General features: G+C 48.5%; 1 protein-coding gene across 1 annotated transcript in view; it reads left to right on the top strand.

Annotated features, from left to right (window-relative positions):
- Nucleotides 1-2876: 2876 nt before the first annotated feature.
- PFKFB3 (6-phosphofructo-2-kinase/fructose-2,6-biphosphatase 3) overlaps nucleotides 2877-26293 on the top strand; it is a 43741-nt gene continuing 20324 nt past the window's right edge. The window contains exons 1-12 of the mRNA XM_048501496.1: nucleotides 2877-3352; nucleotides 13305-13430; nucleotides 14751-14847; nucleotides 15581-15647; nucleotides 17040-17114; nucleotides 18333-18389; nucleotides 19470-19594; nucleotides 21588-21795; nucleotides 22687-22776; nucleotides 22842-22847; nucleotides 23729-23833; nucleotides 25118-25247. Coding sequence (XP_048357453.1) covers nucleotides 3274-3352; nucleotides 13305-13430; nucleotides 14751-14847; nucleotides 15581-15647; nucleotides 17040-17114; nucleotides 18333-18389; nucleotides 19470-19594; nucleotides 21588-21795; nucleotides 22687-22776; nucleotides 22842-22847; nucleotides 23729-23833; nucleotides 25118-25247 — 1165 coding nt within the window. The 5' untranslated portion in view covers nucleotides 2877-3273. The remainder of the gene's footprint in view (nucleotides 3353-13304; nucleotides 13431-14750; nucleotides 14848-15580; nucleotides 15648-17039; nucleotides 17115-18332; nucleotides 18390-19469; nucleotides 19595-21587; nucleotides 21796-22686; nucleotides 22777-22841; nucleotides 22848-23728; nucleotides 23834-25117; nucleotides 25248-26293) is intronic.

Genomic DNA, 26293 nt, shown 5'->3' with positions numbered 1-26293 from the left:
GAGAGAGAACATCTGGTCTAAGGTCACCTAGTGGGGATCTGAAACAGGATCCTCCAAAATCCTAACCCAGCACTGGGACCACACGGGTCCTCTGTTACAAACAAATGTGATCACGTCTACATTCCTATAAACACCTATGACTGTTTTTTATCTAAAAGAGCCACAGTATCGGATTACTGATTGGCTTAGTATCCGCCCTGATTCACAGATACTGTTCCTAAAGACACCCGGGGTTACATCTTTCTCATGCTTGTTTTCCAATCTGATAATTTGGTTTCAATCAACAGTGGGAAAACACCCCTAAGTCCTTTTATCAAAACTTCCTGGTTTTGGGCATTAGAAGACAAAACAAAAAGACACCCCCCCCCCCCCACACACACAATTAAACATGCACATGATCCAACTGTGCGACCTTCTGAGAAATTAAATACTTCTAGGAAGGTATTTGAATGACAACAAAAAAATCCCATTCTCAAAAGATTTATTTTATTCTCGAGTTAGGAGCGTGCACTCTCAATTTCTGCAATAAATATGCACTTTTGAATCTTGATCTTTGAAGCCCAAAATGCTGTGTCTGCAATATCTATTTAAAACTCTGGAAAGATTCACTTATTCTATATAATTTATGACCCATGTGAATACAAGAGATGTACCTAGCATTTGTGTCACTTGTAATATGCGCACTGCTTTTTATCTGAAAATACATTTAAATCCTTGCAAGTTAGCCAAAACACAATGAACAGCTTTCCTAAGGTGCCAAGTGCTTTTTACCGCAGTTTGCCGTGAGTTTTAACAAGAAAGGTGGACTATCAGTAGGTCAATCAGTACGTTTCATAGGAATCATAAGACTTGGGGAGAAGGTTTTAGATTTCCTAAACAAGGGGCCCTTTTCTGTGAAACTGGGATTTCATGTTTTCATTAGATCTGCACTAAACGTCCTAGAGGTACGGAAACCACTTTTGCCTAAAATAAATCCATGGGATTTTCACTATTCCTAAAAGGGGTGATATTTTACCCTAAAAAAAGAGATATACATTCTTCAAGACCTCTCCAAAGGAGAAATCCAAGAGATATTCTGTAAACCAACACACGTATATGAAAATGGATGCTAATTTCATTGCGCAAAAACGACCTAAAACGTTGCGTTTTAAATTCAGAGGGAGAAAATCCTAGGCTAGCAGCTGTAGCCTTGTGCTTGGAGTGAGGTTTACTTCTGGTCCGCTCTCCAGATGGAATCAGTAGGATCAAAAACATGCTTGCTTGCACCCATGTTCTATGGAAGGGAGCAGATGATTAAAAAGGGGGTGACTAAAATGTGGAATTCACAGGCAGAGGATGTAGCAATGGCCACAAGCATAGACAGCTTTGAAAAGGGATTAGACAGAAACATGGCGGACAGGTCAATCAATGTCCCCAGCCACCGTGACTAAAGGAAACCTCCAGGTTCAGAGGCAGTCAATCTCTGAATCGCAGTGCCAGGAAACAACATCAGTGAAAGGCCTTGGCCTCTTTGTCCTGTTGTTGGGCCCCTCGAGGAACTGATTGGCTACCATGACAGACAGGATGCTGGGCTAGATGGACCACTGGTCTGATTAGGGTTCCCAGCTCAGGTCTGATCCAGCTAGGGTTGTGAAACCGCTGGAGATTTGGGAGTTACAGCCTGAGGAAGGTGGGGTTTGGTATTTGATTCATGCCCTACCCTTTCCTGAAAAGTCCAGACAGTGCCATAGATTCCACCTTCCCAGGTAGCCATTTTCTCCAGGAGAACTGATCTCTGTTGCCTGCAGATCAACTGTGATAGCAGGAGACCTTTAGCCACTACCTGGAAGTTGACCACCCTGTGTTTGATCCAGCAGGGCTCTTCTGTTCTAATGATGCTGGACTGGATGGACTCTGCAGGGCTCTTGTGTGTTTAGGATGCTGGACCAGATGGATCACTGGCCTGATCCAGCTAGGGCTCTTATGTTCTTAGGACCCTGGACTATATGGACCACTGCTCCGATGTAGTAGGGCTCTTCTGATGTTCTAATGGTGCTGGACTGGATGGACTCTGCAGGGCTCTTATGTGTTTAGGATGCTGGACTAGATGGATCACTGGTCTGATCCAGCTATGGCTCTTCTGTTCTCAGGATCCTGGACTATATGGACCACTGCTCCGATGCAGTAGGGCTCTTCTGATGTTCTAATGGTGCTGGACTGGATGGACTCTGCAGGGCTCTTATGTGTTTAGGATGCTGGACTAGATGGATCACTGGTCTGATCCATCTAGGGCTCTTATGTTCTTAGGATCCTAGACTATATGGACCACTGCTCCGATGTAGTAAGGCTCTTCTGATGTTCTAATGGTGCTGGACTGACCCATCAGGGCTCCTCTTATGTTCTTAGGCTGATCAATATATTTATTCCAGAAAAAAAAAGCTATTTATGTGTTGTGGGTTTTCCAGGTGGTATGGCCGTGTTCCAGTAGCATTTCCTCCTGACGTTTCATCTGCATCTGTGGCTGGCATCTTCAGAGGATGCCAGCCACAGATGCAGGCGAAACGTCAGGAGAAAATGCTACTGGATCACGGCCATACCACCTGGAAAACCCACACTAGTGACTCCGGCCTTGAAAGCCTTCCACAATGCAAAAAACTATTAGTTTGCTTTCTCCCCTCCCTCCACCCCTGGAGAGAGTTTTTCCTTTGTCTTAAGGGGGGGAAATAAATAACCCCCCTGACCCGGTGTCAGTTCCGCTGGCCACCAGACGGGGGCAGCAGCGGGGCGACCGTGAGCCGGCCTGCCTCCTCCAGGACGCCAAAGGCTTCCCCGCCCCTCGCTGCTGCACTGGGGAGGAGGAGGCGGTGACGCAAGCCTTGCCGGCCGGTCTCCGGCTATAGAAGGAGGCGCGCCCGAGCTGCACGCAGGACACCCGGGCTCACCTAGCCGGCAAGCGGAGAGGCAGCCGCAAGCGAGAAGCGACCGCCAAGCCAAGCCCCCCAGGAGCGGGGATTTCTCCTAATACTCTCCCCCCCCCCTCGGATTTAAAGCGGATTGTCCTTTTTTTCTCCTCCTCCCCCCGGTAGTTTCCTGGTTTGCGCCCCCGCGCAATAATCACCCTCATATCAGAGCCGAGCAGCCTCCAGAGACTTGGACATTCTTGCCCGGAGGAAGGGGAAAGCCCGGGGCCGCTTTCGTTTCTCGGGGCTCGCCTTTCTCGCCTCGCTCGCCCTTCCCTCTCGCCCCCCGCGCCCCAAGGTGGATCCCCAGCGCGGCCAGACCTTTGCGCTAAAAATGCCCATGGAGCTGACGCAAAGCCGCATCCAGAAGATTTGGCTGCCGCCCGACAATCACCCGGCTCTGCCCCGCAGATGTGAGTAGAGGGGGACATTTTGTTTGGGGGGGGAGGAGGTGATGCTTTTGGGGAGGGGACCCCGCTTTCAGGGATGGGGGCGCCGATGCGCACCGCGCTGGGCCGGAGAGCGCGCAAGCGAGGGACGCATGGATGACTATCCCGAGGGGGCGTGGGGCTTGGGTTGGAAGCAAGCGCGCCGGGTGAGTGGCATGCAGAATGGGAGGGAGGGGGTGCCGGTTGGGGAGCATCTTGGGCCCGGGGGTGCGGCGGGTGGCCGGGGGCGAGTCCGGGGCTGAGCGGCTAAGCTCGAGGGTGGGCGCAAGGGGGTGCCCAGAGCCTGCGCGCAGCCGGGGAGGGCCTGGCCGAGGGAGCGCGCCGCGATCCGAGCCGCCCGTCCGGCCATGTGGCTGACCTGAAATGCTCTCTCGGGCTCCGGCCGCGCCACGCCTCCTTCCCCCGCCCAGCTCCGTCGAGCCGCGGCTGTGATGCCGTGCGAGGCACGCTCCGCATGGCGGGCGCAGGAGGAGGAGGAGGAGGAAGGCGATGATGGGCCGGGCCCGGCTCGGCCCCCTTAGCAGAGGGCTCAGCCTGCATCCTCGCCTGCCCGCGAAGGGAGAGGCGGGCCCGGTTGCACCTCCGGCGGCGTTGCATTGGGTGCATCCTTTGCAAAAAAAGACGTGCGCCTCCGAGGCTTGAGCTTTGCTTTTTGCAAAGATGGGCGAGAGAGCGAGAATCGGTCCCTAGGCTTGGAGAGATCTAAGGGAGGAGGGGGCTTGCCGCATTGCACCTCCCCAAGTCGTGCAGCGGCTGAGCGCCCCCCCCCCCTCCTTAACAGCGGGAGAGAACCGGCAGGCGGGGACATCCGGAAGGGAAGCCTTTGCTCTCGTGGAGAGCTGCTGCCAGTCAGAGTAGACGATCTCGGTCTGGCCTGCCTCCATAAATGGCAATTTCAGACGAGGTCGAGGAGACACCTTGCATCTTTCTCTGTGGTTCCTGCCCTGCCCCTTTAACAGCAGCCAAAGCATCAGCAGGTGGATTTGTGGGGGGGGGGGCAGCAATTCTGGTGTAATTGCATTCTTAAAGGCACAAAAGGGGGGCTCTGAGAAAGGCATCTGAAATTCCAGGAGAGGCGCAGCAAGAGGTTTCTGTACGCGTATCTCCATCCAGGTCTGGTTGTCTTGGATTTGGGCTTGGCTTTCAGTGGTTCTGAGTGGATTCTTGAGATTCCAGACGAGCCTGAATAAAACGTATCTGTGCTAAAAGACACTCCCCATCTCAATCCACATAGATCTGTCTCAACCTGGAGCATTGGAAAGCTAGACTTAATGCAAAACAAAGGTTTGTCCTCAGAAGTTCCAGTGCTGGGCTGAGTCCTTAAGCACAGTGTGTGAGAATGAAAAGGCGGTTTCTGAGAGCGTGCAGAATATTTCATCCCCACGTAGCTGGGGGTGCAAGGGGAACGTGTGCAGGGTGAAAGAACAGCTTTGAGGAGCTCTGGTTTTGGAAATTGAGCCTGCTTACCTCACACGGTTGTTGTGAGAATAAATGAGAATGCTCACCCTCTATATACTATTTTTCTTTTTTTTAAAGGAGGGAATGGGTTTTGTGGAATTACAATGATTTTTATTTATTTTTTACTGGTGATCAGCATTTTTGTGTGTTCAGTGCTGGGTATCTTGAGATCGTGTAGCCTGACCCATTCACATGAGTGCAGTCTCTGAGATCAACTAGTCTGACACTTTCACATAATGAAGACCTTTGCTCATGAACCCGCCCCCTTTCCGTTGACCTAACTCTGTTATCCTGGTGATTTAAGTGCCACTAGCAGAAAGTGAGTATAACATGGAAAACACTAGATGTCTCAAACAAGTGATCCCATCTGCATTAGAAGGCATCCCCCCCCCCCATGACCCCTTCCTCAACCCATGCCTGACTGAACTCCCGCATACTGAGAACATTCAGTAAAATAAACTCTGTTGGGGGGGGGGGCAATTACTCTGTCCTATTTTTCAGAAATTTCCTGTTTCCATGAAATGACCCTCAAATGCTCTGGCATGAACCCCTGTGTGACCCAGACTGGAAACCACTGGCTGGGTCTAAACCTTGGCTGGGGGAGGGGGGCCAGAATATTCTGGCAGAAAGAAGGCGTAACGGGCAGTTCTGTTCCCCAGGGCCTTTGAAAACATGGCTGGTATTTTTTTTAAAATAAATTCATAGGATTAAAGAGGAAGGATAAATGGGATTATGTTCTTCCTTTATTCTTCAGATAGGATTAAAAAATAAAAAGATTAGCCAGGTGAAGGATTTTGCCCGAGCTGACAAACGTAGCTGGCCGTGTTGGCTTCACTCTTTGCAAGAGAAAAAAGAGTTTGGATTTATACCTGGCTTTTCTCAGACTTTTCTCAACTGCAAGGAGTCTCAAAACTGCTTGCAAATTCCTTTCCCTTCTTCTCCCCATATCAGACACATTGTGAGGCTGAGAGAGTTCTGAGAGAACTATGATTAGCCCACGGTCACCCAGCAGGCTTCATGAGGCGGAGTGGGAAATCAAACCCAGTCCTCCAGTCAAGAGTTCGCCACTTCTGTGGTGGAGTGGGAAACCCAGTTCTGCACATAGAGTCCTGTGTTTGAAACTGGTTTTTTTGTGTGGAGATATACAAATGCCGCACAGAATTTGACCCCCCCCCCCGAATAAATGGCACCTCCATGCAACCTATTTCAAGATGGTGAAATGGGTTAGGAGACAGGGTTGCCTACTCCCTCTTGGTCTGGCCCTGGAATTAGTCTGTTAACAGGAGGGAGTAGCTCAGGAGTCACCCAAATAGAATTGACAGCAGACATATGTTAGCCAAATGTCCCATTTTAAACCTGTGCTTACAACAAGCTACGATCCTGTATAGGTACTGGACGGAGCTACTGATAAGCAGCCGAAGAAAGCTTACCTCTGTCGAGGATTGTGTCCACTGACTGTTAAGCCTGTTTTCGTTCTTTAATCTGATTTGGAGATGAGGCGGAAGAGAATAAAATGATTTAGGGAGCCATTACTTTGAATAAGGGCCGGAATCCCTTTTTGCTCCGGGATTTTGGTTCTATCCTGGGAAAATCTCTTGGTTGACCCATTCGCATGAACCTCTTGCACCTCTGGTCTAATAGGTTTACTCCAAAGTAGCTCTTGTGGACTTTCTCCTGGATCCGCTGAGGTCTGCCACCTTTTATAGGTGCTAAGTTTTGCGTTCTGAACTGGGTATTTAAATTGGGGCTTTTTGGGGGGGGGTCTGTTTCAGGGAGAGTAAGAGGTGTCCATGCTTATGGTTTGAGGGCATATGCATAAGGGGAAGAATTACAGAGTTGGAAGCAAGGGCTTTAACCAGATGTGGAAGATTATTTGCTGAATCATTTGATATTATAAAACTTGGGGGCGGGGGGAGCTTTAACTACTTAACAACCAAGCTGTCATCTGCTTGGAGTAGTACATACCGCGTTTCTCCAAAAATAAGACAGTGTCTTATATTAATTTTTGCTCCCAAAGATGCACTATGTCTTATTTTCAGGGGATGTCTTATTTTTCTGTGTTTTGTTCGACGGGCATGCTTCCAGACAAAAACTTTGCTACGTCTTACTTTCGGGGGATGCCTTATATTTCGCACTTCAGCAAAACCTCTACTATGTCTTATTTTCAGAGGATGTCTTATATTCGGGGAAACAGGGTACCTCTTGCTTCAGGTTTTTTCTAGTGAGATTTCTTTTAGTTTCTGTTCTGCTCCCCCCCCCCCCGCTAATTTTGCCAATGATATCTAAACAGCCAGTTCTTGTGTAAGAACCGCTCCCCTTTCAGTGCCACCCGAAGGATGAATGAATTTCGTTTGTATCCAGATCACCCTGGCAATTTCCTTTCCTTTCCCTTGCCCTTTTGGTGCTTTGGTGTTTTGGTGCTGCACATCTTGCATTTCGTCGGAACTTGCCGGCCAGGACAGGGTTAATTTTGTTCCCCTGGGTACCTTTTTTTCTTGGCAAAGAAGAGGAGCATCCAAGTGAAGAACAGCGAAGGGAAGAGGGGGGCGTTCTTATCTGATGCAAGTAGACTGAAATCTGCCAGGGGAGGAGGGAATCAGTTATCCTTACAAAGCATCACCCAGATTAGTGACCTGGGATGCCTTCTCCCGTCTGTGTGCGTGGCATACAGAATGGCTAGCCCTAAGCTCCTCCCACTGCCTGGGTTGTGATGCTGTAGGATTCCTTGCTGTGGTCCATTCATTTTCCGCGATGTGGCACGTCTCCCACGCACTAATGCAGCTTAATGGGCAGAGCGGAGGGAGAGGCGAGAAAGGGGAGGGATTTTATCAGGAGGCATGCCCTTCGGAGAATCAATCCCCATGTATCTTAAAGGATGGCTGCGTCACGCACCGTTTGCATTTCTTGGACGCAGTTTGAAAACGAGTCTCCTTTTTGAAAGAGCCCACGACTAGACGGATGCCCCAAAATCACAATTGCAACCGTGAAAGCGTGCTTGGAGCGTCAGCCTCGTTGCATTAGAGAATTCCGGAGAATTAGTCGAGTTAGTCCTGTTGCAGCGGCAGATCCACCGGAATCCTGCGGCACCTTAAGAGACAAATAATGTTTTATTCCTTCCTGTGGGCTGGAGTCCAGTTTATGCCGCTTATAAAACTGATATGTGGTCTGTGGAAGCTGGGGGGAAACAAAACCCTGTTAGTTTTTACAGTGTTTCTGGTTTCTCAAGCGATCTGATTCCTTCGTTCGGTTTATTGTAATACAGAAAAGCGCACTGAGTAACATACCTCTTTGCGTAACGCTGTTCAGCAAAAGGTAAGCTTCAGCTCAGCTTACCCCTTGAAATATATCTCCTCTTAGTTTTAAATGGGCTTGCTCCTGAGTAAATGGGTCAGGGCTTTCCCCTTCCATCTGTGGAATGCAGTTGCCTTGTTCTGAATCTGACCTTCGTTTGTCAATGACGGTCTCGTCTACTCAGATTGATAGTCACTTTCTAGGATCTCAGGTGGGCTTTTCCCCCATCACCTTCTGCCTGGTCCTTTTGAGCTGGAGATGACCGGGATTGAACCAGAGACCTTTTGCATGTTGAGCAGATGTTCTACCGCAGAGCCACAACCACACCAGTCTATTCATGGTCACAGTGACAACTGCCTAGGAATTTCTCTGTAGATGCACCCCTCCCTCCCTAGTCTTAATTTTGGCTGGCATGGCAGGTGTTTCAAAAGATGCTGGCTATGCTTCAGAATGGGGTTGCCCAGGTTAGGTTTGTCATTTGACTTTCTAGCAGCCTTTGGGCCATTCCCGGGAGACGAGCTTGTGCTCTATCCAGAGACTTTGCAGAAAAGGGCTATTTAGTTTCATGAGGAAGTTAATAGCACCCGCCGGGGGCCAGCAACGAAGCGACTGGTGATGTGCTGCAGTCTTTTTGCAGTCACGCAGTTGCTCTTTGACCATGCTCAGAGGCTTCCTTCTGATCATTCTTAGTTAACCATTAGCAGCTTTCCTCATTCTTTTTAGGAGACTTCATCAACAATCCTGACTAGGTTTTATTAAGACCTATGCAATGTAATGGGGCTTATTACCAGGAAAGCATTCTAAGCATCGCAGGCTTCCAGTCAGATGTTTCCTAAGCAAGTGAAATGCTGCAAAACGAAGTGGAAATAGTAAAACTGTTAGCCTCTTCTTCACACCTCACAAGCTTGCGCTGTCATGACAAGCGCGCTATTATCTGTACTTACACACACACAAATATTAGGTGTCATGGAAGAAACCCTCCTAGTGTCTTTATTTTTAAAAATATACTATCATTTTTTTCACTGATCTGTTGGAAGTTTGCATCAGCCCAGTCTGCGTGACTCACTTCAGCAAACCTCTTGGTGCTGGAGGGCAAAATTAGGACCATTTGGCATTTTTAGGTGCAGGTCTGTTTTCTATCTGCAGCAAGCAGTATTTTTAGCTGTTTCGTCTCCTGAGCTTCCAGTTCTGCAGGTTCCTTACAGGACAGGGTTCAAACCCCTTCATGGGAAATGTGCAAAGGCTTACACTGGTTGCCAAATAGGGCACCCTGAGACCATTAGCCTTTTCCCCCCGAGGCAAGTTTCTGCCCCTTAGGCCTGAAAAATATTAGGCTTGTTGTAAAGGCTGAGAATCTTGTGAGAAAGGAAGGGAGCTCAGACCATTTGGATGGCTTGTCACAGCTTCTTGACTCTCCTTCCCATCCCACAAAGAGCAACGCACAAGTCAAAGGACAGCATGCAAAATTTTTCAGTAATAGAGTACACGCTTGTCTTCTTATGCTCCTATGCATAGCAAGGGGGAAAGCGCCTGGTGCGCCGGTGCGACCTCCCCCCCCCCCGCCTTGGACCGCCACGCCCCTGGACTGCCCTCACCACGCCCCCACAGTGCCCCTCCCGTGCGTTGCGCCCGCCCCCACTCTGTCCCGTTGGAGCTACGCCTCTGCTCTTATGTTGTTAGCTGTGCCATGTAGCCGATTTATTTCTACTCCAGTCACCTTTCCAAGCCATCCCACAATCTTTATTTTATCTTTTCAAAGGCCTTGCAAGGCAAATTAAGATAAGAGAGAATGATTTGTGCAAGTCTCCCTGGCTGAACAGTGTTTTGAACCCAGCCATTTCTCTACCACCCTGCTCTGGGCTTCTGTTATCACGGCCTTTGCTCTGCAACTCGGCTGTCCTTGGGTAAGGCCCAGAGGTGGGATCCAGTAGGTTCTCACAGGTTCCTGAGAGTAGGTTACTAATTTGTGTGTGCCGAGAGGGGGTTACTAATTGGTGATTTTGCCACATGGTTTTTGCCTTAATTACGCCCCTCCTCTCAGCAGTAGTGCGCAGAACTTGAAGCAGTCTAGCAGGAAGTGCACCGGCGTGCGTGGCAGCCTGCGCCTGCGTGCATTTGTTTCCCGCCCAAGGACCAGCGCAGCGGCTGCGTCCTTGCCACAGCCCCGCCCAGCAATGCCCCGCCTCCGGAATGCCAGGCCACGCCCCCGTCATGCCCCACCCAGCCCCATTGGCGCTACGCATTAACTGTTTGAATCCCACCACCATGGGAACCTGTTACTAAAATGTTTGGATCCCATCACTGGTAAGGCCCGAATTATGAAGTTTGTGATCAAGGCCTGGAGCTTGAAGCATCAGACCCTGTATGCTCAGGGATCGAGCAGAGGGGTCTTGGGGAAAGAGCGAAAAGGGCGGAGCCAACAGAAAAAAAATACATAATTCATCAAAGGTGTGATTCTTTCTCCCGTCCCTCCTCCCCCTTTGCTGAGGATATATCAGAAGCGGGCAGAAAACACACCAGTGGTGTTTCGAGGAGCTGCTTTTGAGGCACCGGGAAAAAATACCAGGATGGAAAAAAAAGATCAAAGTGGCTACAAGCTTAGTGCTGCAGAGATCTCGCTGGCCAGTTGGTATCCCTAGGCGAGGCTTGATTTCTGCAGGCACATCCTAAGAAAGCGACACTTAAGGGTGCCGTGGAGCTGCAGTGGTTCCATTTCTGATCTGCGGTATTACCTCGTAGATCTTTGCAGTTGGTTGTTCTGGCATCGGTACCCTGAAACCTCCTGAACGGACGGGGCCTTGCATCAAAGGGAGGTTGTTTTCCCCGTTGCAGGTGTACAGCACACCTTGTTCCCGAGCGAAGCCCTGTTACAGAAGGTGCTTGGAATGGGGGTAGGGATGAAAGGGAAGGCGGACAGTCTGGAGGAATTGGCTTTGGGCCCCGTTCCAGCGTGCCCTCGGGCGTTCGGCACGCGCCAACTCTTCCCTCATCCCTCCCGAATTTGGTTTGTTTTGCTCCTTACCTGGCAAGAGCAAAGGTGGACTTGGCCAGTCTTTGCACTGCTGTCGTGAGCTGTTTGTGGCGGTTGCTTAGCAATGGACAGGGCCTGGTTTGGAGAGGCAGGAGGCGCTCACATGGACCTTGCAGGAATGTTGCCACACAAGGAGGAGGTGGCTTGAAGAGTGTGCGTTGCAAATGCTTCTTGTCTGAACAACACCCGGGTTGCCAACGGCCCGGGGGGAAACGTCCTGTCCTTTAATGGAAGCTGAATGTTTCAGCTGTCCATTTCTACTCAATAAACCTTCTATTTTATTTTAAAGGGGTAGAAGGGCTGTTGGGTTGATGGGCGCCCTCCTTCGGGCGTTTTCGAGGGTTCATTACTCTCCCTTTGCCCTGCGATCCATAATTTGTTTGCTGATTTGAGAGCCGGCTTGGTGTCGTGGTTAACAGTGGTGGTGACAACCGGGTTTGTTTCCCCGGTCCACATGAGGCTTGCTGGGTGACCTTGGGCCAGTCATGGTTCTCTCCAGACTCCCTCAACCCCACCCCACCTCGCAAGGTTGTTGTGTGTGGAGGGGTGGGGGAAGACGATTGTAAGCTGCTTGGAGGCTTCTCCTGGTAGAGAAAAGCCTGGGTATAAAAAGCAACTTTTCTGCTATTTCAGTTATACCCATCTTCCTCCCCAGTGGAGGCCCACGGCAGCTTATGTCATTCTCCTTTCCTCCCTTTTATCCTCACAACAATCCTGTGAGGAAGGTGAGGCTGAGAGTTGTGGCTCAGCCGAGACCACCCAGCACGCTTCCATGGCATGAGGGTAGGTTTGAATCTGGGTCCTAGTCCGACCCTCTAACCCAGGGGTGTCCAACTCTGGTGCCCCAGCTGTTCATGGACTACAATTCCCATCGGCCCCTGCCAGAATGGCTGATGGGAATCATAGTCCATGAACATCTGGGGCATCAGAGTTGGATACCCCTGCTCTAACCACTGTACAACACTGGCTAAAACAAGATCCTTCAACTTGCTTTTTCCAGTGCTGAGATTTTTAGGAGGTGGAATTAGGTCCTGGAATCCAGGTTTGTCTAGCAATTCCAGAGGATCACCAGATGTTAAGAGGGCTCCGTAAACTGTAGGGTGTGGGGGGTTTTTTTGGGTGGCGAGCAGTGGTAGATGTGGGGTTATTTCAGGCCGCTGCGCCACACTTTTTAACCCAGTGGCTCTGTCGCTGTCCTCTCTGCTGGGCACGTTTTCCTGAGCGCTTGTTCCTGCTTTACGCATGAGTCATCAGACTTCTGCCGATGCCGAGCTTTAAATGTTTAATTGAAAGGTCTTTGGTCTGAAGACTTGGCTGGAGTGGTTGACGCAAAGGGTCGAATCTTCTCCCCTCCATTAAAAAGCAACCATAAGCGTTCTGAATGTTTAAGCAATTCATTTGAAAGCTCAAAGCCCCTCGACATGCGTTACCGTGGGGCAACAACCCTGTGAGGTAGGCCTGCATCATTATCATCATCATTATTATCCCCATATTGCTGATAAGGCAAGAATTGCCAAAGCAAGATTTAAACTGAGGAAATCCTGTTTGACATCCTGTTCTAACCACTGTGCGGTGCCACCTTCCACAGAGCAAAGGTGTCTCCCTATGCCAGTGATGGCGAACCTTTGGCACTCCAGATGTTATGGACTACAATTCCCATCAGCCCCTGCCAGCATGGACAATTGGCCATGCTGGCAGGGGCTGATGGGAATTGTAGTCCATAACATCTGGAGTGCCAAAGGTTCGCCACCAGGGCCCTATGCCTATGCGATCGCATTTTTATCCGGTCCTTCATAAACTGTAGGCTGTGGGGTTTTTGGAGAGAGAGCAGTAAAGGGTTATTTTTAGCTATTGTGTCATTCTTTGGAGCTTGGGGTAGCTTTCATGGTTCCCCCTGTGACATTATATCATCATAGCAACCCTGCGAGGTAGCTAAGACAGAGGGCACGACTGACTGGCCTCAGGCCTCCCAGCAAGCTTTATGGCTGAGTGAGATTGTGAACCTCAGACTCCTCACTTCTAATCCAATGCTTTGACCACCGGGATGCACTATCTCTGATCTCTTTTGGTTAAACACAGCACTGAAGTGATCCTGCAGGTGTTTCAATTGTTGCCTTGCCTTGTTTCCCTCTGCAGCATGTGGACCTCAGCTGACCAATTCCCCCACTGTGATTGTGATGGTCGGTCTCCCGGCTCGTGGGAAGACCTATATCTCCAAAAAGCTGACCCGCTACCTCAACTGGATTGGCGTCCCCACAAAAGGTGAGATTCTAGGATCACTCAAGCCATCTTTTCAGTGGCTGCGTGGTGGCACAAGGCAATTTGTGAGGTGGCTCCCATGAAGCTGATCAATTGGGATCCCTTCTTGTGTATCGTGTTCAAGAATGACCCAACTGAGACAGATTTGGGGTAACGTGCTCAGGGCCAAAGCATCTGTGTTCCATGCAGAAGGCCGCTGGTTCAATCCCCACCACACCTGAACACAAAGATCTACTTGTCCAGTACCTTTCTATTCTGTCCTTCTTCCAAGCATCTCAGAACCTGCTGCTCCTTTCTTGGTTTAGTCCTCCCAGCAACCCTGTGAGGTAGGCTGGGCCAAAGGCAAATTATCGGCCTGAGGTCACCCAGCGTGTTTGGCAGGATGGAGCGCACATGATATTCCACAGTGTTCTACGTTACCACCTTGACAATCCCACAAGGGAGCCCAGGTATCACAGATCCTAGTCCAGCACCCTAACCCCTATACCACACTGCCTCTCAGATAGCAAAGATAAGAAAGCTCAGCACTGAGCAGTTTGGGATCAGGAAGGAATTTTCCTCCAGGACAGATGGTCCAGATATGTTGGACGTATTTTGCCTTCCACTGGGCATAGAGCAGTGGTTCACTGGCACTGTGTGTGGGTGTGTGTTGGTGGAGGGGCGGGGCGGGGCGGGGCGGGGCGGGGCGGGGGGCGGGTCTGAAGGTATGAAGGTAGTTGTCAATTTCCTGCTTTGTGAAGGGTGGGACTAGGTGACCCTCAAGATCCCTTCCAACTCCATGTTTCTGTCCAATGGTATTATCACCAAAATCTCCTTTGAGAGCCGGTGGAGCCGATGATTCCTAGGGCTGTGGTGAACCTTATGAAAAGCATCCAAGATGTTATGGACTACAATTCCCATCAGTCCCTGCCAGCATGTCCAATTGGCCATGCTGGCAGGGGCAGATGGGAACTGTAGTCCATAACATCTGGAGTGCCAAAGGTTCGCCACCACTGTCCTAGGGTGAGAAGCAAGAAGCTGGTCTGTTCTGTATTTGATCTTGCGAAGTAGTCTATATAAGTTTCTACTGCATCTATTTTATCCATATATATATAAGTCCAGTAAACTAACCAGTAGCCCATTTCTTCAATTCATGAAAACTTCCCCGGTTTCTCAGTTGGAGCCAGTCCTTAGCTGTGTGTGCATGGCTACCCTTTTGGGGAGAGACCACACAACCCGCCACAACTGGGAATGCACACACCTTGTTCTCAAATGGAAAGGCTTGTATGTGCCTCTTTCTGAAATGTGGGGACTGACTGTCTCTATTTCCTTTCCACTCTGCAGTGTTCAATGTCGGAGAATACCGCCGGGAAGCGGTGAAACATTACAGCTCCTACGACTTCTTCCGTCCTGACAACGAGGAGGCCATGAAAGTCCGCAAGTGAGTAACTGACGAAGTGAATCGTCCCCGCAGAGTTGTAGATGGACATTTTCTCCCCCTGGGGTTAGACATGTCCCCCGAACCCTGTCCAATTTGAGTGAACCTGGCAATTAAAAGTGAATTTTGCAAGCTGAAAATAGACTGTGGTTTCTGTGTCCGACTCTGACCTGCTGGTCTTGAAGCCGAGAGCCAGCACCCCAGTTTTGGGGCACGTAGGCTTTGGTTGGGATAGCTTTGGGAGGCTTGTTAGCTGTGGAAAAACTCTCAGAATCTAGTCTAACTTTCAGTGCGTGGTGTAGTGATGGGACTGGGCTATGAGAGATCTTGCTTTCAACCCCTGCTTTGCTGTAGAAGCTCCCTGGGTGACCTGGGGCAAGTCGCAGGGAGGAGAGGACTTCCAGCTTATTAACTTGAGAGAAAAAGAGTTTGGATTTATATCCCCCCTTTCTCTCCTGCAGGAGACTCAAAGGGGCTTACAATCTCCTTTCCCTTCCCCCCTCACAACAAACACCCTGTGAGGCGGGTGGGGCTGAGAGAGCTCTGAAGAACTGTGACTAGCCCAAGGTCACCCAAGTGGCATGATTTGGAGCGCACATGCTGCAATCTTGGTTCTCACCAGATGAAAGCCTCCCGCGAGCATTTCACTTTAGGATTGAAGCCTCCATGCCTCCGGTGTGGTGATCATTGATGCAAATATGTCCTAAATCCTTAAGTGCGTTTCTTCTTCTTGCAGGCAATGTGCCTTAACTGCTTTGAGAGACGTGAAGCTGTATTTATCAGAGGAAGGGGGCCAAATTGCGGTGAGTGGCTTGTTAAGGTAGGGATGCGCTGGAGCAGCAGGATGCTGTGTTTTGGCAGCCTGGCTGCAGCTTCCTGCTTAAACCGAGTGATGAGTGATAGGATGAGTGATTGGAGACACTAACTCAGTTCTTCAGTTGTTTTTGCTTGAATCCCATGATCCTCCCAACATGTGTGGAGTTTTAAAGCAAGTGAGTCTCGTGATCTCATGATCTCACCGTGACGGGCAATCTTCGGAAGGTGTCCCTTTTACTGGAAAAAACTTAAGTGAGAATCTCGGCCTCCTAATCCAGGAGTACACAAACTTCCTTAATGGGTCAGACCAAGATCCTGTAGTCCAGGGGTTTGCAGCATAGAACCCGCAGACACCTTCCCTGGATGTATTTAACTTTGGCTCATTCCACACATGCAGAATAATGCACTTTCAAACTGCTTTCAATGCTCTTTGAAGCTGTGCGGAATGGCAAAATCCACTTGCAAACAGTTGCAAAAGTGGTTTGAAAACACATTATTTTGCGTGTGCGGAAGGGGCCTTTGGCTGGATCATACACATCCGTTGCCAGATTTTTTTTAAAAAAAAACACTGTTGTTTTGTGTTAGAAAGCACAAGCGAGATTAGATCTTCCGACCATAGAGGTGTCCCCCCCCTGCCCCCCACGATGGCCATCTAATGAACCAAGGGAGTCAGTGTAGTCTGTAAGAGCAGGTGGGCTTGTATCTGGAGAACCGGGTTCGATTCCCCGCTCGTCCACACGAGCAGCCGAATCTTACATAGGCATTTTGTGGGGGCTGTTTCTTGCTCGTGGCATCGATGAGACGTTTTGCATGTATTCCGTTTCCAGCCTGATAGATATACATGGCCTTCAGCTCTTTCTTATGTGGCTTGCAGTGAGTTTTGGAAGCGTTTCGGGTTGAACTAGCAACTTCGGCATGGAGTGAGCGAACTGGGACTCCTGTTCAAGGATACCCTACTGAAATGTTGATGTCTGTGGGAGTCTTCCTACACTGGCCGGAAAAGCAAATGCTTTATTGACTGGCAGACTTGATTTTTTTCAATGGGACACACATCTCTCATGGGCAGTGCTTGTGTTCTGTTTTTGTTACGTTGCACTAGAATTGAAAAAAAAAGATGTAAGAACTATACATGCAAAGGTCTGGTGTTTTGTGTACCTTAAACTTTAATCAGGGTTAGATGAAGTGAGCGATCATTTCGGAGTGGTTAGAAGTTTGAGAGCCTCCTTGTTCATTTGGAGAACTTACCCCTGCTAGGTATATCTGATCTCCCCCTCCTATCTTGAGCAGGGCAGTACATGAAAAGTACTTAATCAGTAAGTGGTGGTGTGGAAATCTGTTTAAAACCCTTCTTGTCCCCCCTCCTTATTTCCCCCAAAAAGGTTTTTGATGCTACCAACACAACACGGGACCGAAGAGCAATGATTATGCATTTTGCCAAAGAAAATGGATTCAAGGTGAGTAAACTGAATAACAAATTGACTTGTGTTGCAGTAATTCAAAAAGCAATGAAAGCCGAGTTGCAGGTGGACGTTTTCTCCTCCTGGGGTAGACGTGTCCCCCGAACCCTGTCCAATTTGAGTGAACATGGCAATTAAAAATTCTTCAAACACTGCATCTGGGTCTTGTTCAATACCTCTTCCTCCCTTGAGCCAACGTGGTGTAGTGGTTAAGGGCAGGTTCACTCTAATCAGGGGAACCGGGTTTGATTCCCCACTCTGTCGCTTGAGCTGTGGAGGCTTTCCTGGTGAACCAGATTAGCTTTGTGCTAGCCCAAATCATGCCACAATTCTGGGTGACCTTAGGGCTAGTCCCTGCAATTCTTGAGGAGCTCCTGCTCAGCCCCACCCACCTTCCTTTCCTCAGGGGTGTGTGTTTGTTGTGAGGGGGGAAGGGCAAGGAGATTGTAAGCCCCTTTGAGTCTCCTTAAAGGAGAGAAAGGGGGGGATATAAATCCAAACTCTCTTTCTCTCAAGTTAATTAGCTGGATAGTAAAAAAAAAGTCTTGTCCTTTTAAAAGATTTGATAAGCCAAAACTGGCATTTAAATCTCTGCATGGCATGGGAGCAACATAAAATCACCGCCCAGAGCCCCTTGGGGATGGGGCGGTCTATAAATCGAAAAAATAAATAAACATAAATAAATAAAATAAAAATAAAATAATGGCTTTCAGATCAAATTGATCCTAAACTGATGGTTAGATTGACCAATGATAATAAGGTTGGTAAACCCAGTTCCTACCTCCGCTGGTACCTGCCACCTTTCCATATCAGGGGCACTGTTCGCATGACGGATGTTACTGAGAATTCATTGTTGAGTTGCTGGTCACACACACGTGAAGCTGCCTTAAGCGGAGTCAGACCCTTGGTCCATCAGGCTCAGTATTGTCTACTCAGGCAGGAAGCTGCTCTCCGGGGTCTCAGGTAGAGGTGCTTCCCATCACCTGCTGCTTGATCCTTTTAACTGGAGATGCCAGGTATTGAACCTGGGACCTTCTGCATGCCAAGCAGCTGTTCTCCAACTGAGTCTCAACCCCTTCCCTCGTTATTTGGTTTCTCTCGATTGCTCTGTTTTCTCTGGAACCAGAGTCCCATTTGGACTGGTCACCAATAACCCTTCCTTTGTTTTCCGTGGCCATTGTACTTAAAACGATCCATTTATTTTGGTCCCCTCAGGTGTTCTTCATCGAATCCATCTGCAACGACCCCAATGTTGTCGCCACCAACATTATGGTAAGGATTCAATCCGCCTCAGGCTAGTCACAGTTCTCTTGCAACTCTCTCAGCCCCACCTACCTCACAAGGTGTGTGTTGTGGGGAGAGGAAGGGAAAGGAGCATGTAAGCCACCTTGAGTCTCCTTCCAGGAGAGAAAGGTGGGATATAAATCCAAACTCTTCTTCTTTCATGGTGCAGGGAGGCCCCAAGAAGAAGAGGCTGACCTGGCTTGCTCCAGATACTTTCATAAGCTGGACCAGGTTCAGTGTAGATAACGTCAAGCTTCCCTGACCTCAGTGTGTGGCTTTGCATGTCTGTGTAGGCCGGACTAGGCCAAGCTTGGAAGTTAAGCAAGGTCAGCTTTAGTTCGTACTTGGGAGGGGAGACCACCAAGGAAATCTAGGGGTGATATGTGGAGGCCTGCAATGGCATACCATGCCTCTGCTCATCTCTGGCCTTGAAAACCGCTGAAGAAGTTGCCGTAACTTGGTTGTGACTCGACGGCATTTCATTATCTTGCTGTTATTTTTCTGCTGTTGGAAGTGCCTTTTTGATGAAGGCGTGTTGTGTGAATTTGGCCAGCCTGCCCTGCCCTTCTTTGAACCCTCGTGTTGTCTTCCACTGTTTCTGTGAGGGTCTCCTGGTCATTTTTGAGTGCCTGCAGTACTTACAGGCATGCCTGAAACTAGCATCCTGATTCGTGGGAATGTGTTTAACAAGTCGCAAAATTAAACTGACTCTATGATGACGCCAGCTTTGTAGGGTTTCCCCAGGAAAAGAAACGCTCAGGAGTTGGCTCTTTGCCGTTGCTCTTGGTCTCTGCACAACGGTGACCTTAATTCGTACTTCCTTAGTGGTTTCCAATTCGAGTGCTAACCGGGGCGACCCTGCTCACCTTCCGAAATGGGATGAGAATGGCCTGGCCTGGCCCATCTGGATGCTTTATTTCATGTATGTTGTCTGTAGCTTTATTTGGTGGCCCCCATGAAGACAACAAGGCAGGATACACATTTGGTGAAACAAATGGAGTGATTGAAACCTTCTTGGTCTTAGTGGACGCCAGGCTCCCATCATGCTTTTCTTTGCCTTTGTTTTAGGAAGTCAAATTGTCCAGCCCCGATTATAAGGACTGTAACTCAGCTGATGCAATGGAAGACTTTATGAAGAGAATTAGTTGTTACCAGTCGAGCTATCAGCCTCTGGACCCGGATGACCTTGACAGGTAAGAAAACCTAAACAGCAGATTTGCAACACTTGGCTTGCAAACTGCTGGAAAGGGATGTTTCTTATTTTCTTTTCCAAAAAAGTGGATAGATGCGTATTATATCACACATGCTTGCGTGGAAGTCTGCCAGGCTCAGCCTGTTTTTGTACCGACTGGGTTTCAGTGGACTGTGCTAAAATGGAAAATAAGTAAGCTGGGAACTTTAGAGGATTTTTGGGAATCTTGAAGTTCTGAATTCCTTGAACTTGCACTAAAGCTTGGTGTGTGCATTCATTCATGCCCCCCTGCGTGGGACAGAGTGCTGATTTTCTCTGTGGACAGGGTGCCACATTTTTGGTGCCACAGCCATCTCCAGTGATAACACCTGCCTAATCTCAGATGTTATCTAGTCACAGCTGATGTATGAAACCCAGTAAGATTTTAAAGACAGGAAAAGTTCAGAGGTAATTTGCTATTATCTTCCTCCACTTAGCTTCTGAGATCTGATGTGATCAGGCTAGCCTGGGGCCATCCAGGTCAGGGCAAAAGACATAAAGAGGTAGTTTGCCATTGTCTTCCTCGGCATAGCTACCCTAGACTTCCTTGGGGATCTCCCATTCAAGCACTAACCGGGGCAAACTTGCCTAGCTTGTGAGATCTGACAAGATTGGACTAGCCAGGTCAGGTTTACTCTAATGCTCTTTTTGGATCAGACTGTTTTGTCTCACTGCCCAGTCAAATTTCACTCACCTCCCCCAATAGTGATTCATATCTAGTGACTGCAAACTGGCTGTGCCCTTGATTTTTGACTTGCTTCATGCCCCTGATCTTCCAGGATAATTTTCAGTCCAGCTGGCATAAGTCAGTTCAAACTTCCATACAGCAGATGGGATTTTCAGTAGAAACTCTTAGAGCCATAGGAGTTGAAAGGGCCCATATACTAGTCAAACAAAAAATATCTGACATAAGGAGACAAACAGACCTACAGAAGTGCCCTAAATTCCTTGCACCGGAACATTTAAGATGGCAAGTTAGTACAGCACCATATCTGTTCTTTTTGGAAAACAGCAACACGAGAAGATCTTTTACATTGGCCAGATGCAGCTCTCTTCCCTCATTACTGCTAGAGGGAAAATATCAGAAAGTTCCTTATGAAAAAAAGGCTTTGCCCCTGCCCCCTAGGCGAAATTGACACTACCGATCACATGCTTTTTAGATGCCCCATGTACGATCAGCCCCAAAAGGAAATGCTTAGTCCTGTCCTGTCTGCCTTAACCGGCCTAAATCATAAAGATTTACTGGACTATATATTGTCGGGCAGAAACCAGAAAACCACACGGGAAACGGCACGTTTCTGTGCACTCATCTGTAAAGACAAAAAGAGATATCCTGTGGCCGAATAGTCAAGGGAAGGGAAGATTAGACCAGTTCAATTTTTAGACGACTTGGCCGGAAGTCCAGTTTTTTAGCCAGACTTGGCCGGAAGTCCAGTTTTTTAGCCAGACTTGGCCAGAAGTCCAGTTTTTTTAGACTTGGCCGGAATTCCAGTTTTTTAGCCAGTCCTTATTGGCTTCCTTTTTGCAATACTGTAGGGGCCTTTTATACCTAAATTTTTATCACTGTTCCAATCTTTGTACTTTTATCCATTGTATCGCAATTTTAGGTGTAATGGGATTTTAAACATAAGTCACAGGAAAATTTTTTTTATATAAATTATTTAATTCCTGCAAACATCCCCTCAGTCAGCAATATTGACTATATATTTTGTACTATGTACTATATTTGATTCGTGATTCATTATTGCTGAATTGTGTATTTCTGTTATTTCTGTTCTGGTCGATGACCGTAAATAAAATGATTTGGATTTGGACTTGCTTCATGAAACCACGTGTTCGGGCAAGATTTGTTCCACATGTGCATGCTGTCCTTTAAAAAAATGGCAACTTTTGGGTTTCCGTGGGATGGGCTGCTTTGATTTTCACGGCGGCTGTGCACCGCGTCTCTCCCGCAGAGAGCTGTCGCTGATCAAAGTGATCGACGTGGGTCGGCGGTACTTGGTGAACAGGGTTCAGGACCACATCCAGAGTCGAATCGTCTACTACCTGATGAACATCCACGTTCAGCCACGCACCATTTACCTGTGCCGACACGGCGAGAGCGAATCCAACCTCAAAGGGAAGATTGGAGGGGATTTGGGCCTCTCCAGCAGAGGCAAGAAGGTGAGGGCAAGAGAATCCCTTTTGGAGACAGCAGAACTGTGTCCAGTAGCGTCTCAGAAATGAGTGAGAAGTTTAGGGTATGAACTTTCGAGAGTTAGAGCTCCCTCTGTCTAGAGGTGGAGCAAGGGGAAACTTGTGCCCGGGGTGCGCGCGTGCCCTGCGCCCCTGCTGGGGAAAGCCCCCGCTGCAGCTCCACCCCAGCTTTAAAAAAAAAAAAAAATCTTTAAGAACATAAGAACAAGCCTGCTGGATCAGACCGGAGTCCATCTAGTCCAGCACTCTGCTACTCGCAGTGGCCCACCAGGTGCCTTTGGGAGCTCACATGCAGGATGTGAAAGCAATGGCCTTCTGCTGCTGCTCCTGCTCTTGAGCACCTGGTCTGCTAAGGCATTTGGAATCTGAGATCAAGGAGAATCAAGATTGGTAGCCATAGATCGACTTCTCCTCCATAAATCTGTCCAAGCCCCTTTTAAAGCTATCCAGGTTAGTGGCCATCACCACCTCCTGTGGCAGCATATTCCAAACACCAATCACACGTTGCGTGAAGAAGTGTTTCCTTTTATTAGTCCTAATTCTTCCCCTCAGCATTTTCAATGTATGCCCCCTGGTTACAATACAAAAAAGATAATATTTACCATGTAATATAGAAGAAACAGAAAATATCAGAAAAAAGCAGTACATTTATTATGTACTCTTCACAATTTCTATGCTTTTACAAAATGATGTTTTCTAGAATTAATGAGTATACAACTAAAATATACATTTTTATCATACAAAAGAAGAAGGGAAAAAGAGGATAGAAAGGGAGGGAATTCTGAGCGGGGATCAGTAGAAAGTTCCGGGGCTCGGAGCAGAAGGCTGTAACTGTCTCCCCTTGCTCTTCCTCTTCAGTTTTCCATTGCACTGAACCGTTTTGTTCAGGAGCAGAACTTGAAGGACCTGAAAGTGTGGACCAGCCAGCTGAAGAGGACGATCCAGACGGCCGGGCGCTTCTGACCTGCCATAATGCGAGCAAATGGGAAGCGCCATCTCTGGAACGCAGATAGGACGCCGTAGTGGAGTTCTTGCTTTGGACTATTATGGGCTGAAACCAAAGTCGCGGTGCCAGCTGCTTAGAGACTGTCTGACTAGGGGCCGGGAGGTTCAGGGGCAAATCTCTGCTTTGTCGGGAAACTCAGTGGCTGACTTTGGGGCAGTTCTTTTCCTCAGCCTGACTTACCTCACAGCGTGGTTGTGAAGATGATTTTTGTAGAGCAAAATTCACATACACAGTCGTGAACTCCTTAGAAAGCTTGGGTAGATTAGTATTTGAAGAGGAAAGCATGTCCCTCTTTCCTTCTTCCTCAGCCCCCCCAAATGATGTCCTTTCAAGCAGAGCTAACTGGCATTTGTCCTGCTTGTCAGCTAGAAATTTGCTAGCAAAATGGAGCAATAGATTGGACTCCCCGGAGCAATAGAATGGAGCAATAGTCCAATAAAATGGAGCAATAGAAGTTTAATCCTCAGTGTTCCTCTGGAGGGAGTTCTCAGCAGAGCTAGATCCAAGCTGCCGTCTGTCTCTCCTGCCCTGACTCCAAGGAGCTCAGGATTGGGTGTACATTTTTTCAAAACAACCCTGTGAGGTCAGTTAGGCTGGGAGACTCTGGCCAAGCCAAGATAAGCTTCATGAGCAAGTAGTTACTCAAATCCAGATCTCCCTAGTTGCATGCTGAAGCTGTGACTACTATACTGCAGTGCTTTTTCTGTGGTGGTCCCATCTCTGGCACCCAGAGGCTTGTCTTTGGTTGTAGCTGGGCCAAGATCTGGTGGAGAGGCTTCTGGGTATTTCATCCCTTTCTTCTGGCCTCATTTCAGGAAGTTAGATTGCCTTTCCCCCTTGAAGCCTGTTTGCAAATGGCAGCAGGGTGGTAATCTTTTTTCTTTCTCCCTATAGGGTGTGTGCGAAGAGTTGACTTATGACGAAATCAAAGAGAAGTATCCAGAAGAGTTTGTCTTGCGAGACCAGGACAAATATTATTATCGCTACCCATCTGGGGAGGTACGTAAGCTGGAAGGCCTAGGCCCGGGGAGTCCAATTCTGGCCCTCCAGATGTTCATAGGCTATGATTCCCATCAATCCCTGCCAGCATGGCCGCTGTAGTCCCTGAATATCTGGAGGGCCAGAGTTGGACGCCCTTGGCCTAGACCAGGGATCTGCAACTTGTGGCTCTCCAGATGTTCATGGACTACAATTCCCATCAGCCCCTGCCAGCATGGCCAATTGGCCATGCTGGCAGGGGCTGTTGGGAATTGTAGTCCATGAACAGGTTGCAGACCCCTGGCCCAGATTATTGTAAACAAAAAATGTCAGTGTAATTTTGTTTGCGTGTGCGTGCGTGTGCACGTCATGCTTGGAACCCAAAAGGGTCTGGGGCGGAGTTCTTTTGCTAGTTTGAATAGGCTTGGCTGAGTTCTTACCTCTCTGCCTCTGTCTCTTTTCAGTAAAATTAGAGTTCTTTAGGGCAGAATTTGAGAACACAATTAAACAACGTCCGGGTCCATTCTAAGTCCTGGGGCCCTGACGTCTTTTATTCGTGCCTCTTTTGTTCTGCCCCCCGTGGGAATTTTTCAAGGATCCCGAGTCCTCCTTAAAATACTCTCTAGAGCTGGATAACTAGCAGAAAAACAACCTGCCGCAGCATGCGGGTGCCTGCTTGCAAACTAGAGGCAACAGATGCCTGGTTTGCTTTTGAAGGCACATTGCAGCCCTGTGCTGCCTCTGCTTTAGGTTGAGGACATGCAGGTGTTGCCCTACCTGCCTCTCGCACTGCCAAGCTGAGTTATTCCCCATTGCTACTTCAAAAATATATTCTAACTGTTAAGCTCGGTAACACAGGCGATCAAGGGAGGTTCTTTACTCCCTTCTAAGCACAATGCTGCTATTCTTGCTTGTTTTGAATAATGTTCTTTCCTTTGTAAATTTCGCTGGTAGAAATGGTTTTGAGGGGGTCGAGGGCGTTGTGACTTTAACCCTTTCTTCGCCTGCCAATTTGTTACTAGTCGGGGGGTGGGATGTCCCTGTGCCGTTTATATTCCCACCAGGGAAAACGTACAGGTGTGCGTATTTCTCCCCCCTCCCACAATTGATGAGCATAAAAACAGGAGAGGTTTTTCAACTGTTTTTGTTTCCGGCCAATGCAGTCCCCCCTCTTTGATAAAACAAATGTGCCAGCTGAATTGGCAAAAGTGAACGGTGTTGTTCGGAAACAAAATGGAGGATGCTGGAACGTCTAGGGGAGCTCTTTGCTGGCAGCCTCTTAGGAACCTGGTGTCTTTCTTGCAGTCCTATCAGGACTTGGTGCAGCGTCTCGAGCCGGTCATCATGGAGCTGGAGCGGCAGGAGAATGTCCTTGTCATCTGTCACCAGGCTGTGATGAGATGCCTCTTGGCCTACTTCCTGGACAAGAGTGCAGGTATGGGGCCTGCGTTTATTCTGCCCTCACTGGTTGCCTAGTATCTTGATTCTTCCTTTCAAGGTATTCACAGGTATGCTCTCGGAGCCGGTGTGGTAGTTAAGAGCGAGAACTGGGTTTGATTCCCCACTCTTCCACACTAAGCCTGCTCAGGCTAGTCACAGTTCTCTCAGAACTCTCTCAGCCCCACCTCACAAGGGGTCTGTTGTGGGGAGAGGAAGGGAAGGAGTTTGTAAGCTGCTTTGAGTCTCTTTACGATTGAGAAAAGTGGAATATAAATCCAAACTCCTCTTCTCTTCAAACCAGGAGTGTCCCATTAATTGGTGGTGGTTTTCAGAGGGTTGGCCTTGTGATGTGGTGGTCAGCGTGTAGGACTAGGATCTGGGGGACCCTGGTTTGAATCCCTACTCTGCCATGGCAGCTCACTGGTCTCCTTGGGCCAGTCACATAGACTCTCTGCCTAACCTACCTCGCAGGGTTGTTGCAAGGATGAAATGGCGACGAGAATGCTGTAAGCCACTTTTGAGCCCCCACTGGGGAGAAAGGCAGAGTATAAATGAAGCAGATGAATTAATTTGCTGCAGTCACCTGACAAAGTCCTGTGTCACCTTTCAAGACTAACAACTTAGTTGTGGTTCATGGGATTTTGCTCCTGAATTAAATCATTAGTCATTTATGTACAGAATTCCCGCCGTTCTGCCCTCTCAAGGCAGTTAACACTTTAAAACATGTCTGATAAAGTCACATTTCAAAAACATCGAAATCACCCCCTCCATTGAAATCACACATTGTTAAAACAAGCTAAACAGTTAATAACTTACAACATTTTTTTAAAATGCTTTTATACACTTAAAACAGCAGCTTACTATGTTTTAATTGCTAACGCCTGAGTCTTGTGACCCTGGAAGTCCAGTCATTTTTATTGTGCCATAAACCTCCTTGAACTGTGGTGTATTTGTTAAATTTTCACTTCGCCTCTTCGCGTGGGGACTTTGCCTTTTCACGCGGGGAGCAGCCCTGTTTAGCTGGGCCATCGTGCAAAGTCC

The sequence above is a fragment of the Sphaerodactylus townsendi genome, linkage group LG06 (genome assembly GCF_021028975.2).
Source record: "Sphaerodactylus townsendi isolate TG3544 linkage group LG06, MPM_Stown_v2.3, whole genome shotgun sequence".
Taxonomy (NCBI): domain Eukaryota; kingdom Metazoa; phylum Chordata; class Lepidosauria; order Squamata; family Sphaerodactylidae; genus Sphaerodactylus; species Sphaerodactylus townsendi.
Note: the sequence above shows the minus strand (reverse complement) of the source record. Positions and strands in the feature narration are given on the sequence as shown.